Source organism: Carassius gibelio, chromosome A7 (assembly GCF_023724105.1).
Source record: "Carassius gibelio isolate Cgi1373 ecotype wild population from Czech Republic chromosome A7, carGib1.2-hapl.c, whole genome shotgun sequence".
Taxonomy (NCBI): domain Eukaryota; kingdom Metazoa; phylum Chordata; class Actinopteri; order Cypriniformes; family Cyprinidae; genus Carassius; species Carassius gibelio.
In genome coordinates, this window is record NC_068377.1 from 38,184,255 (window position 1) to 38,197,419 (window position 13,165).

At 37.6% G+C, this 13,165-nt stretch overlaps 1 protein-coding gene across 1 annotated transcript in view; it reads left to right on the forward strand.

The window, feature by feature from the left end:
- LOC128017541 (basement membrane-specific heparan sulfate proteoglycan core protein) overlaps positions 1–13,165 on the forward strand; it is a 1,082,135-nt gene that overhangs the window by 1,045,562 nt on the left and 23,408 nt on the right. The window contains exon 23 of the mRNA XM_052602945.1: positions 1,388–1,672. Within this exon, the coding sequence (XP_052458905.1) occupies positions 1,388–1,672 (285 nt within the window). The remainder of the gene's footprint in view (positions 1–1,387; positions 1,673–13,165) is intronic.

Sequence of the window (13,165 nt, forward strand, 5' to 3'; positions counted from 1 at the left end):
CCAATCACAACACACTGTGTAGCTGGCCAATCAGAGCACAGCTCGCTTTTCAGAGGAGGAGCCTTGTAAAAATTGACGTGTTTCAGAAGACATTATGTGGAAAATAATGTTTTTTTAAAACTTAAACCATAAACACGTCATTACAGCAAATACACAAAGTAATGTTATTTTTAGCAGCATCAAGACCTCTTTAAACCTGCAGTGAATCAGTCTCCTCTCCACATCTCTCCTCTTTAACATCAGTGTCACACAAAGAGTGTAAGAGTGTCATTCTAGAAACTGACTCAGAGATCCTCCAGGATCATCACAGATCAGTGGAGATTGTAACGCTTGTTGATTCATGGCAGAAGAAATCAATGAGAGGAAAGTCAGGCAGCTCAGTTAGATCAGAAATGTCCAGAAAGTCTTCGATGGTCCTCGAGTGAATGAGTTTCTTGCTGAAGCTGAATTAATATGACTAGATCTATCAATGCTCTGCTGTTTCTGTAACGTGGCTGTTTCAGTAAAACATAATGTTGGATCCAAGTGCAGTTTAAAGCTGATTTAAACAAGACAACAGTAAATCCAGCAATGAACAAGAGAAACCAAATACAGGAACTGAAACAAATGTGCAGCACACATCCATACCAGACAATAAAGAAGAGAAACACTGGATCATATAGACAAGAAGAGACAGGTGTAGACAATGAGTCGCCATGGGAACGGAGGAGGGTAACTATGGAAACAAACAAGGTAGGCAAGGCAACAAGGGAAACAGGAAGTGAACACAGAAACAATGAGATAAACACTTCAACATAAAAGTCCTTAAACACAAAACAGAAACACAAGAGCATCATCATGTCAGTGTCATGGATAGAAACACTGAATCATTTATAGATTAAACAGACGTTTAAATAGATTTAATTTAGCATCAAATATGATGTACAAAATATAATGAACCCAGAAGGACTTCCAGATGATGATGTTAAATGAGTTGCTGAAGTCTTCAGATCGTCTGCTGAAGTTGATGGAGATTCAGTGTCTCCTCATATGAGGTTGTAGTTGGAGGTGTTCAGCTCTCCTTCAGCAGGAGCTTCATTCTGCTTTCTATGACGAGTCAGAGGTGTTTGTCTGAGGACGAGACGGAGCCAGAGCCTCCAGAAAACACTGAGAGCACAAAACTGACCACAACAAACCACAACATGACAAGTGTTATCAAATATGACATAATATATGAACTGTATAATTGTGTAAACCATTTACAATTTTTTTTTGTTGCTTGAGTCAGTTTTTTTTTTTTTTTTTTTTTTTTTTTTTTAAACTGTATGGTTTTGTAACATATTTACAAAGTAATTACATCCTTTGAGCTGCTGTTTGAGTCACTTCATATTTTTGTCTTTCTTCACAGATTTACCCAGATCTACTCTGACTGTGACTCCAGACAATACAGTATTCACTGGAGAGAGAGTGAGACTGAAGTGTGTGATTGAGTCTGATCACAGTGACTGGAGATATGAGTGGAATAAAGACAGTGTAAAGTTACAGTCGTCTCAGCGTCACACTGTAGACAGAAACACTCTCACTATTGAAGGATCTGAATCATCTGATGAGGGTCAGTACACATGTAGAGGAAAGAGAGATGAAAGACCAAACTCATCACAATCAAGCTCTGCTGTTTCTCTCTCAGTGAAGGGTGAGTTTAATATCATTGTCCTCATAAAGAAACCTATTTGACAATATTGAAAGTTTATGTAAATGTTGTACACTGTAATATGTGAATTAAAGAACATAAATGTTGACTGAATATACAAATCAGTATATGATTGGAAAATGGGAAACATTTTTAATAATCAACACCAACTACAAGCAAACCAGATATTTAATTTAGTGCAGTATTTTCCTCATAATGATTGTGAGTTCATAACAGTGATCATGATACTGTGATGCTGTTTCTCTCAATATTTGCTCATAAGTGTATTAATAGATGGAGATCAGAAGCTGTAGTGAAGGTGAGATCAGATCAGATCAGTGTGTGTTCAGAGGAGAGACAGTCTCTCTCTTTACTTTTACTGTAGTCTCTGTCTCTATGATTACACACAGAGCTGGACATTCATGTTTCTGCTCAGAGACTCTGTGACTACAGCTTTTACACAATTACTAACAACTCAGCTTTTCACTGGCCTTAATTTAGTTAAGAAATTACATTTTATATGATTCAAGTTCAGTAATACATAGTCAAATCTACTTTAATTTCCAGGTAATTTTTGCCTAAATAAAGGGCTTTTTTTGCCCTAACCTTGTTTAATGTATGCATCATCTTTCATATTAAATTAACTTAATTATTAATAAAATGTAATAATTTGAGAAGACATTATAGGGCTGTTACTAGTGAAATTAAATCAATATCAACTAAACTGATGTTTCCACTGCAGAAAGAAACTGAAGCAGCTGAAGTGAGATTGAGATTCATTCACAGAAAGTTTAATGATGCTCAAATGTGTTCATTTCTCCTGACTTTTACAGTGCATTATATTGTATTCTCTGGATTTATCCTCACAAAGAATATCAAGACAACAGAAACATATTAAAGAAAAAATATAAGCAGCGAAAGAATAAATAATAATTCATCTTTAAAACCCAGAGCAGCTTTCATCAGGCGCTTCATTACAGAGAGACTTCTAATAGGAAACAATATCATGTGAACGTTGTCGAGGTGCGGATGTTAAACTAAGTGACAACCGCTACAGATTGTTCAGACACAACAATAAATCACTTGATCCATGTCCACAATAAAGTTCTTTACTGTTGTCTTCTGTTTCATACATCAGTCTGGGTCTGGTTCTATAAAAGATCAATAACGAATATAATAAGATAAGCTTGTTTGAAATGGGTTTGGCTAAAATAAAATGTTGGTTTCGTCTATACAACTACACTGTAAAAAATAATCCTGTAAAAAAACAGTAAAATACTGGCAGCTGTGGTTGCCATTATCATACTGTTAAAATACGGTGTGTTACTGTTTTTGAAATTAACATACAAAATACCGTTTTGACAACTACAGTATAAAACTGTAATTTTACAGCCTGGTATTTAACAGCTATATGCTGTAGTTGTCAAAACAGTATTTAGCTGTTAATTTCAAAAACAGTAACACACCGTATTTTTACAGTATGATAATGGCAACCACAGCTGCCAGTAGTTAACAGTTTTTTTACAGTATTAGTTTTTACAATGAAACCCCAATAATTTCAATTCTAAATGCTATTATAACCCTGCACATTATTTTTGTCATGGATTACAAAAAAGGAATAAAGACAAGTTAGTATTTTTTTTTTTTATTGTTCTGATACAACACCAGATAAATTCTGCTCAATTATTGTAAACTAAAATAGGCAAATAAAAAAATACTAGTCAAGTACTATTCAGTGCATACAATTAAGCACCCATCAAAATGCAAAAATGGCTTAAAAAAAGCAAACAAATACAAAATATATAGAATTGACTTACCTCTATATAAAATACAAATCTAGTGCCAAATGAGGCTTTGGCAAACATTAGCCCAAAAACAGTTGCACTAAGACAACGTAATTATTTCAAATAAATAATAATAAAAATAAAAAAAACCTCTTATATCAGGCTTTAAATTTTTTTCCAACAAAACGTCTGAAAAATAAGAGGATAATATCTTCAGTGAACAATGATTTAAAAGGAATAGTTAATCCCAAACAATAATTTATCCCATAATTTACTCACCCTCAAACCATAAGTGTATATGGCTTTCTTCTTCCAGCCATAATGCATAACATCCTTCCCAGCTTTGTAAAGTTTTTGAAGCTCCAATAAACGCATCAATAAAGCATAAAAGTAATCGATATGTATCCAGTGGGGTTAATAAATGTCTAATAAGGAAAGCCATGCCTTTTTTTAAGAAAGATATATTTATTTTATAAATTTATAAAATATAATCATGGCTTGACCATATGTGTGTTCATAATTGAGTTGAGTTCTGGCGGAAGGGTGACCTCTGACCTGACGCATGACGTAGGACGTATGGCGAAGACGTAGCGAAAGCTTAGGTTTGAACTGACGAATGCGTCACATCTACATCCATTATCGGTGCGCAAAAAGCAGAAACTTGAATACCCGCGCGATAGCGAAAGATTTTACGGTAGTTCACGTTGACTAAAACACACAAGAAAAAGCGTTTTGGAAAAAAACTTTTTCGGCAATCACAGACATTCGCATTCGGACAGGATTAGATTAATCTGAGGACCCTCGAGTTTGACGAAAAACAGTAGGTCATTTGCTCTGGAATTTTTACAGAGGTCGTGTGAGAAAAAGACAGACATGGCATATTCGGACAGGATTCAAATCTCAAAGTACATCTGTCAAGCATAAATTTCTCTAACGTCCCCCTGTGAAGCTAGTCCCGTCCGAATAGGGCTTAAGACGTTTTGAAAGAATAGGACTTTGGTATAAGATTTCATATGTCGGGTCAAAGGTCATTCTTCTGCCGGAACTCGACTCTATCTGGAACTCGCGTACGGCTGTTTCTGGAAGCCAGTGATTATAGCTGATAAAAGTTATAAACATGGATATTTTTCTTACAAAAAACCATCGCTTCACTTCATTAACCCCCTGGAGTCGTATGGATTTTATGATGGATGGATGCGGTTTTTGGAGCTTAAAAACTCGGGATCTATTCAATGCCATTGCAAAGCTGGGAAGCCAGAATATTATTTTCTCTTTATAACTCCGACTGTGTTCGGCTCAAAGAAGAAAGTAAGGATGGCTTGAGGATTCTATTGTCACCATACTAATACTAACATATTAATTAGAAATAAATAAAATAAGTTCAAACTTGTTACCTTTGAAGGAATTCTAGTGTGGATGCTGCTTCCTCTTGGTACTGCAAATGAAAAATGTAATACGAAGAGAACAATGCAGCAAGTCCAGAGATAAAGGTTGGCTGCACACCCTCGCAGATTATTCTGCCTTCGAGGCTGATCATCCATTGTTTCATCCATTGGCCCGGATTATCACCTGGATCATAAAGGAATGGATAAATTAATGGTTATTCTATGATCTCTGGAGAGTTTGGTGTAGAAAAGGTAGTTAGAAATTAGTACATTATTTTATAACCTGAAAAAATGCACACAATGTCATGTCTTACAATTTAACAAAACCTACAATATCTCTATAAAAATAAAAAAAAGGAAAAAGAAAGGTTGTTTTAGTCTGTTTTTAACTTAAAGGAGAACTCCGGTGCAAGATGAACCTCGGGTGTAGTAACACATTGGTACCAAGTCGAATGTTCTCTGGGATTTGTTTCCTCCGAGAGGGAAAAAAAGTGTACAATACAATAAAGTGTAGTGATTTTTTTGTAAAGACTCAAACTTGTCTTTGATTAATAAAAATGTCCTCAAATTCAAACCAGCACAGTGTAATAAAACATGATTCAAAGACAGTAAACTCTAGAATGAAGCACTTAAATGTGAATCCTTTCATAATAGTAAAACTTGTGTGAGCCTTGTTTTTGTAAAATAAATTGCAGACATGTCTAATATGATATACTTACCAAGCAGGATCAAACGAGGACTCACAGGCAGGTTCCCCATCTTTTCGAGGTCAGCAGGAATGGCAGACATCTATTGTCAAAGATAACAATTTAAGACAACTGACTAATCTTAACGTGATACTTGCTGATAACGTTGATAATATTATACAGAGGTAAAAGGCTTTTTGTACTCAGAACAGGAACATATTCAAAAAAATATTATATTTTGATGGGAGTAAATGATGAGAGGACTATCATGTTTGGTTGAACTTGACAATGAGCTGACAATGAAACATGTTGTAAAGAACAGATCTAGATAATAACTACCGAAGCCATCGATTCTCGTTAAAATACGTTATAAAATGGCTGAAACAGATGCAGTGCAAGATGCTGTTATGCTGCTATTAGTAGCTGCAATAAAGCCAGCAGCGGTTTGAAAAGGCACCTTTACAGTAGCTAATTAGACAAGAATTTAAAATGTTGTTCATACCTCACTTACCATTTACTTACAAAATAGCCCGTTTCATAAACACTCGTAATTCGAAATTAAATTCGAGTTTTACTCGTAAAACTCAAACTTCATAAGTCACTTGCATGCTTGGCAGTAGTCTACACACGCGTTTTGAATGTGCATGCAAATCTTACCTGTTCACTAACCGGATTCACTGGATATTGCTATTTTAATTATAAGTAGCCTAAGTTGATAACAGGGCGATTAAAATAAGCGCGGAGCGGCAGATAATTTGTCTATGTCTCTAGATGGCTCTCATGGACTGAATGCGCACGTTAACATTACGACACAAGAAAAAAAAAAATACTGAATTATCTAGTTAACAATTACCGAAGCCATAGATTTTCGTTAAAATGTCTGAAACAGATGCAGTGCAAGACGCTATTGCTGCTATTATTTTTTGCGATCAAGCCAGCAGCGGTTTGTTGACCTAGTAATTACAAGAATTTAAAATGTTCCTCACTACCATTTACTGACAATAAATAAATAAATTGTACATGTGCCCGTTTCATAAACACTCAAAACTCAAACTTCATTATTCACGTGTATGCTTGACTAACTTATCCTACACACATGTTATGAGTGTGCCTGCAAATCTTAACCGTTCACTAACCGGATGTACTGGATCTTTATATTGTTATTTTATAAGTAGGCTAGGCTACTTAAAAGGGCGATTAAATTAAGCGCTGAGCGGCAAATTAAGTTATACCGGCAGATAAATTATTGTCTATGTCTCTATCTCATGGACTGAAATGTGCACATAACACAAAAGAAAAAAAGATTGATTTCGTTCATTCCCATTCATACTACTTGGATAAAGTTTGGTAAAATATGCAGGTTGGATGAAAATTAGGGATTCTTACCTGTGTTTGTGTAATAAAGATGGCTGTATGATGGCAGTCTGGGATCGGTCGACCAATTATTTGCCTATAACGTTAGTTAAAACACATAATTCAATTGAGGCATCTGATTTAAATCACAGAAGCTTTATTGGAAGTTTAAGATGTTATATTTTAAAGTAATAGGTCATTTAAAGATAATAAAATAATAAATCGTTGCAAACCTACCTCAATCTGATATTCCAAACTGGCGCCTTGTGCTCATTGGATGAAAATAGGGTATAGTACTGTTAAATAACAGTGTCAAATTGTTGTTGATCGACCACGCATCCCGAAGTGAACAAGTCTTCCCATAATGCTGTAGCAGAAATGAGTCAAATCAGACAAATCAAAGAGTCTATCAGAGCTGTGTGCATTGAAACATGAGCTGAATTCCTCAGGAAGTCATAAATCAGTTCTAGTGCCACAGGAACCAAACAAGATAACCAACCAACCAACTTGTTCACACAACAGCTTTCAACATTAACACCAATAGAACAATTATTGACAATTTTAATTCAAAGAAGAGATTGTCAAATTTATTGTTCGTGATTGGAATGCAACGCTGGACATCACATGTAAACCCAGGAGATCAAGTTAAATACTTGCATTGACTTCCCCCCCCAGCCAGTGAAACCAGACTGAAATTCCTAAGGGGGAAGGGCTTTAAACCTTTGTCTTCACAGAAAAGTCCTTTGCCAGAGAATGGCAAAGAAACCCTTTTTATACATTATATATGGACCAGAATGAACTCAAAAAAGACTTATGAATGAATCATTCTATTGCTTAACTCCATATTCATTTACGTGTAACCCACACATTTGACTATCATGTTATAATCACTTATCGTGTATGTTTTCTTTAAATGACTATGGTATAGCTGAAGGGTACATAGTCGTGTTTGATATGTGTGTGATTGAATTTTCTTGCTTGATATTGCCCTGACAATCATTTATTTGTAAAATATATCATAATCATGTTATAGGAATCATGTCCAAAATTAGACCCTGTGAGGCAAGAACCACATGCTTGGTAAGATAAACAAATGATTTATGATACCCAAGACTCAAGAACATATCTGATTGGTCAAGGCAACATTTGAGGGGTGGCCAACAGGAAGTTTTAAATACTTTGGACACGATGTAATTTCGCTTTTAGTCATGCCTTGCTTTTAGTCTGCCTGCTGCTATTAGCCATGTCGGCTTTTAGTCGGCTTTTAGTTCTAGTCTAGCTGCTGCTATCAGTCATGCCTGCTCTTAGCTTTTAGCTTGTAGCTTTGCTACCTAGCTTTAGCTATAAGCATCTAGCCATGCGGTTAGTCGTCATTGTTCTTTGAGCACGGTTCCAGCGTGCCTGCCTACTGCTGCTACTATGAGAAGGAACACAACCTAGTCTCGTCAAACTTTATTTCTTTTCTTTTCCGTTTGAGAGTTTCGTGTTCTGAGTTAAGTTTTGTAACGTCGAGTCTCCAACGCCTGACCTCGGATGCCCGTTCAACTTCGACCAGCGCACACGACTCTGCACTGTCAGCCAACGCCCAACAACCACGGGCTTCCCAAGACGTCACTTCACTACTGAACTTCCAGCCAATCAGCGACACCGGGATACCCCTTTCAACGGGAGTCCCTTTCACAGGAAACTAAGGCAACGTATCCCCAGATATTTGTTGTACTGGTGTATCTAATATAATTTTAGTCACATTGAGGAACTCAATGCAAAGGCTAATTACGTGATTGATGGTTGTTCATGTCTATGCAATTTAACGTATTGCTGTAAACTTGGGATTACATATTTCCATTCTCTTAAACTCATCTTTCCCTAACTTTCGACCTTCCTGCAACTTGTGTGAATGTGTGTGTGCGTGCGTTTATGTGTTAGATTAGTTTACATGTCTTAGATTTATCTAATAAAGCCTTATTCATATTGAAAAGAGAAGTATCTTGTGTTTTGTGCTTACAAGTTAATGTCTTAAACTGCCGATCTTGTTACTGTGCTAATTGATAGTGTTTTCACTATAGTTTGGATATTAGTATCCAGCGCAGATTTGATGTTAAACGGCTCGTTCACTGAATCGCAGGCGCGTCTCCGTGAACAGCCGTGAAACAGTGATTCTGTTCAAATTCCCTTTAAAATCTTAAATGATTCCCTTTGAGCTAAATTGACCTGTTTCCCTTACATTTATTATGGTGGAGAATGCGGGCAGTTTAACCTAAATTGTGAGCATAAACCAAGTTATTTAATCTTTGATTTTGCTAAAGGAATGACGGATGAAAAGCTTCCGAGACCTGAGTATGTGTGTGTGTTTGCGTGACGTAAGCAGCGCGCGCCCTCCCGCTTGAATGAAAGGAGCTAGAGGAGACTTTAACTCGAGTCCGTCTCCCCTTTGTTAACAGCAGTAAGTGAACTTAAAAGTAAACATCTGAGATCGTACAATAAGGTAGAAATTGAGCGTGTTCCTCATTTGTGTAATGCCTTGTTTTATAGCTGATTTGATTTCACTGCGTGTTCCAGTGTCTCAAACGCTATCTCAGTCACTGTTTGCTGAACGGAGCTAAACTGTTAGTGTTTCAAAAGGGATATAAATCGGTGAATAAAGAATAGTTTTGAGCGGGTTCCTCAATCTATTTATCAAAGTCCCCGTATTCATATTTCATATAGTTTGATTGCCAGTGCGTGTTCCACTGCCGAATCAAATTTGATATTCTACTCCCCTAAATTAACGTTAAACATTAGAGAACAATGTTTGCCCATTTGTATCCGTTCACAAAGTGAATGCAATCTCGCGTAACACTGCGTGTGTCCGAGAGTAATTTGAATGGGAGTGTTTTAAAAGCTTGATCAAGTAAAGTTTAACTGTGTACCAACAGCGAAGGAAAACTTTTATGTTTGTGTCCAGAAAAACTGGCACGGAGATTCAAATTGCTGAGATTGATATAACTGTGTTCCCTTAACTACAGCAGGAAGCTGCTATTTGAATTAAGATAAATTTAACTCTATACAAACTGAGAGTTTAAGTGCCACATCGCAAAACCAACTGAAAGGCGGTGTTGTTATTTGTACAGTGTTGAAATGAGCCGACATTTCATGTAACATGCTTAACTGTATTTGCAACAATGCAACGATTCATGTGCTGATCCACTAGAATGTGTTTTGGTTGCCATAGTGACGACCGTGACCCGGAAGCCTAACGTACTTCCGGAGCAACTCTGAACTGTGCACGCGCAGCGCACAAACTCTGCGGTGTCGCTAAGCTAACGAAACCATTGCATTTACATTGAAGTCTATACTAAAGCCACTAGCCTCAAAGGTTAGCCGTTAGCATTACCATCCAGTGGTAGAATAATGTGTGTTTGGGCAACGCTGACGTGATTTAACCATTTTCAACATCTTAACTAACACTTGTTAGTCTCTTTCTTTTTATCGCTCTGTTTTCTCACTAGACCACTTATTTTCATTTTACTAGAAAGGGAAATACTGACTCACAATTATTAATTGTCAAATTGAAATTTAATTGAAACATTAAATTTATTTTGAATCATTTAAAATTTCCCTCTCAGATCATTTCATATGATTTTTTTATTTCTAGTATTCTCTTTTTGGGTCTTATTATTTTAGGAATGAATAAGCCTTGAACTTTGGAAGTTTAAGTAAACTTATTCTTCCTAATTTATTTATTACCCATCTGAATATATGCTATTCAGACCTTTAATTATTTGAATGCGTTTTACCCCTCTTCCTATTTTGGTTATACACTTAACCACTATTGTTTTACTTATTGATTTCCTTTTTTTTTTATTTCATTTTTGCATATTTTGCCCATTTATTAATTTTTTTAATTTTACTTTTTCTTACCATTTCTTTACTTTGTGTATCCTAGCCTGGGAACGACAAACCTGAGCCCTAAAAGGAGACATTGTTATCCCTCACTACGAGTTCAAATAAATTAGAAAGACAACTCTCTTTCATTTAAAGTTTATTTTGTTTGATTAGTTGTGCAGCAACTAACACAACGCTCTCCTTGTAGTTGAGGTAACCGCTTCTGAGACTTACCATCTCCGTCCTCTCTCTCCTTTACTTTCCTCTTCTCTTTTTACATTTGTAGGACATGTAAGAACCATCAATCAATTCTAAGTGAAGTAAATACACAATCGTGCCAAAGACGACGAATCATCCTTATGAATTTGATTGTAATCATCCTCTCATTTGTTCTTCCTAACCTCCCTACATTTGGAAACGCATTCCAAGTTTTAGCATCTCATCCATCGTTGAGATCAATTTAATAGAGATACGTGTTGAGCAACTGTCGCCTTCGCTGACTCCCTGGTGAGCGGTCCAACTGAAAGGTGTACGGTGTCAATCCTGTCAGACTAAGAAAAGAGATATCAGAATTATTATTGTATTCTTTTGTCCAAAGCAAGAAATATAATAATATTATTTACGTTTTTGATAACATTTAATTGGAAAAAATAATTTTCCTCATTTGAAAAACAGAAATTTTGCTTGTCATTTGAATTTGTTTTTCACCTCTGTCTCTCTTTTCCTCTTCCTCATTAGAGTGACAAAGTCTTCGCATCTCTAGTCTACTTAGACACCCTGAGACCAACACAGTCATCACCACATTTCACTAGTGGTTCACAATCACTGATACAACACTTAGTTGTCCCACCACACATAGGCTTTTACTCCACACAGATCTGTGTCAGTCTCTCTTCTCCCCAGCGTGCCAACATGCCGCAGACTGCAGACCCCATTGCCCATGGGGAAGATGTGAACATTTGGCTGAGAGGCATAACAGACAGCCTCACTCCAAAGACATTTGAACTGTTATTATTTTTAATAATAATCCTAATCCTGAGAAGATTCCTGACACAAGATTCAAGCCAGAACAACAACCACGAGGAGCTAGTCAAGATCACGAGCTCACTAAGCTATGCCTTCACAACCCAGCTGAAACTGAGCGACAAGCACATCACCCACCTTCAAGAGGAGCTGACAGGTGCTCAACGTCGCATAGACAAGCTGGAAGTGAAAGTTCAAAATCAACTCAAAGCACCCAGCGAGAGGGAGCAGGATACAACAGGACAAGTTATGAAGCTCCTAGCAGCCCTGGCAGCAGCTCAGCTCGACCAGCAACATACAACGGCTGCTCAGAAAGACCTGGTAAACAGACTCCAGTATGCCGAACAGCTACTAGAGAAAGCCAAGCTAGACATCAGAAACAAGAACTCTGAAATCAGTGCTTTGAAAGACCACCTTGAAAGGTACAGAACTGAAATGGACAATCTGACCCAACAACTAGATGATACCAACGATGAGCTCTACATGGTCAGAAAAGAACTCCAAAATGCTTACAAGCACAAACAAGAGCCAAGGAAAGAGAAACCTCTCTTAGCCTCATCACTGCTGAGCAGAGCAGAGTCCCACGTCCAAGAACTGGCATGTGACGAAAGGAGCGAAGGGCCACAACCCAAAACCTCACCTGCCTTCGCCACACAACCCTTTCCTGCCAACGAAAGAAAACCTCCCGTCCAAGACCTTGAAGCTGCACACGGGATGACAATCAAAGACCTCAACAAGCTGTCTAAAAACATCAGCAGGTTCAACCCGAACTCCACAGAGAGCCCCGACATCCAAGCTTACCTGCGAGATATCGAATTTCACCTGGAAGTGAGACCTCATGTGACTGACAGAGACTGGTTATACCTCCTTAGAGCCACGTCCAGTCCCGAGGTACGAAACTTTCTAGATCGACAGCCCAGTCAAACCAAGTCAAACTACCAGCGACTTCGTGAGGTCCTGATTAAAGAGTTTACAGACCCAGAGTCTGAACATGGACTGTTAACTGCCTTGGAAACCAAACAAGGTCGTCAAGAGACTCCACAAGCTTATTACAACCGACTCCGACAAGCCTACTTTGGTGCATACAACAGCCCTGACCTTGAAGAGGATGTGAACTTCAAAACCCTCTTCCTAAAGAATCTGCACCCCGGAGTCAGTCACCATCTAGGTGTCATGGCCTGTCCGAACTCCATGACCATCCAACAGTTGCGTGACCTAACACAGAAGGCCTATAACAAGCAGAAGTTGGCCTCAAAGAAAGGTAACAAAACATCCACACTCTTGAACTCTGTCAACAAAGACTCAAGCCTTGCACTGGACGACACCCAGCGGCATCACAACACCAGAGTCTTCCATCAAGAGCACAGAGAACGTGACGCCCATATCCACGACCGCTTTCAG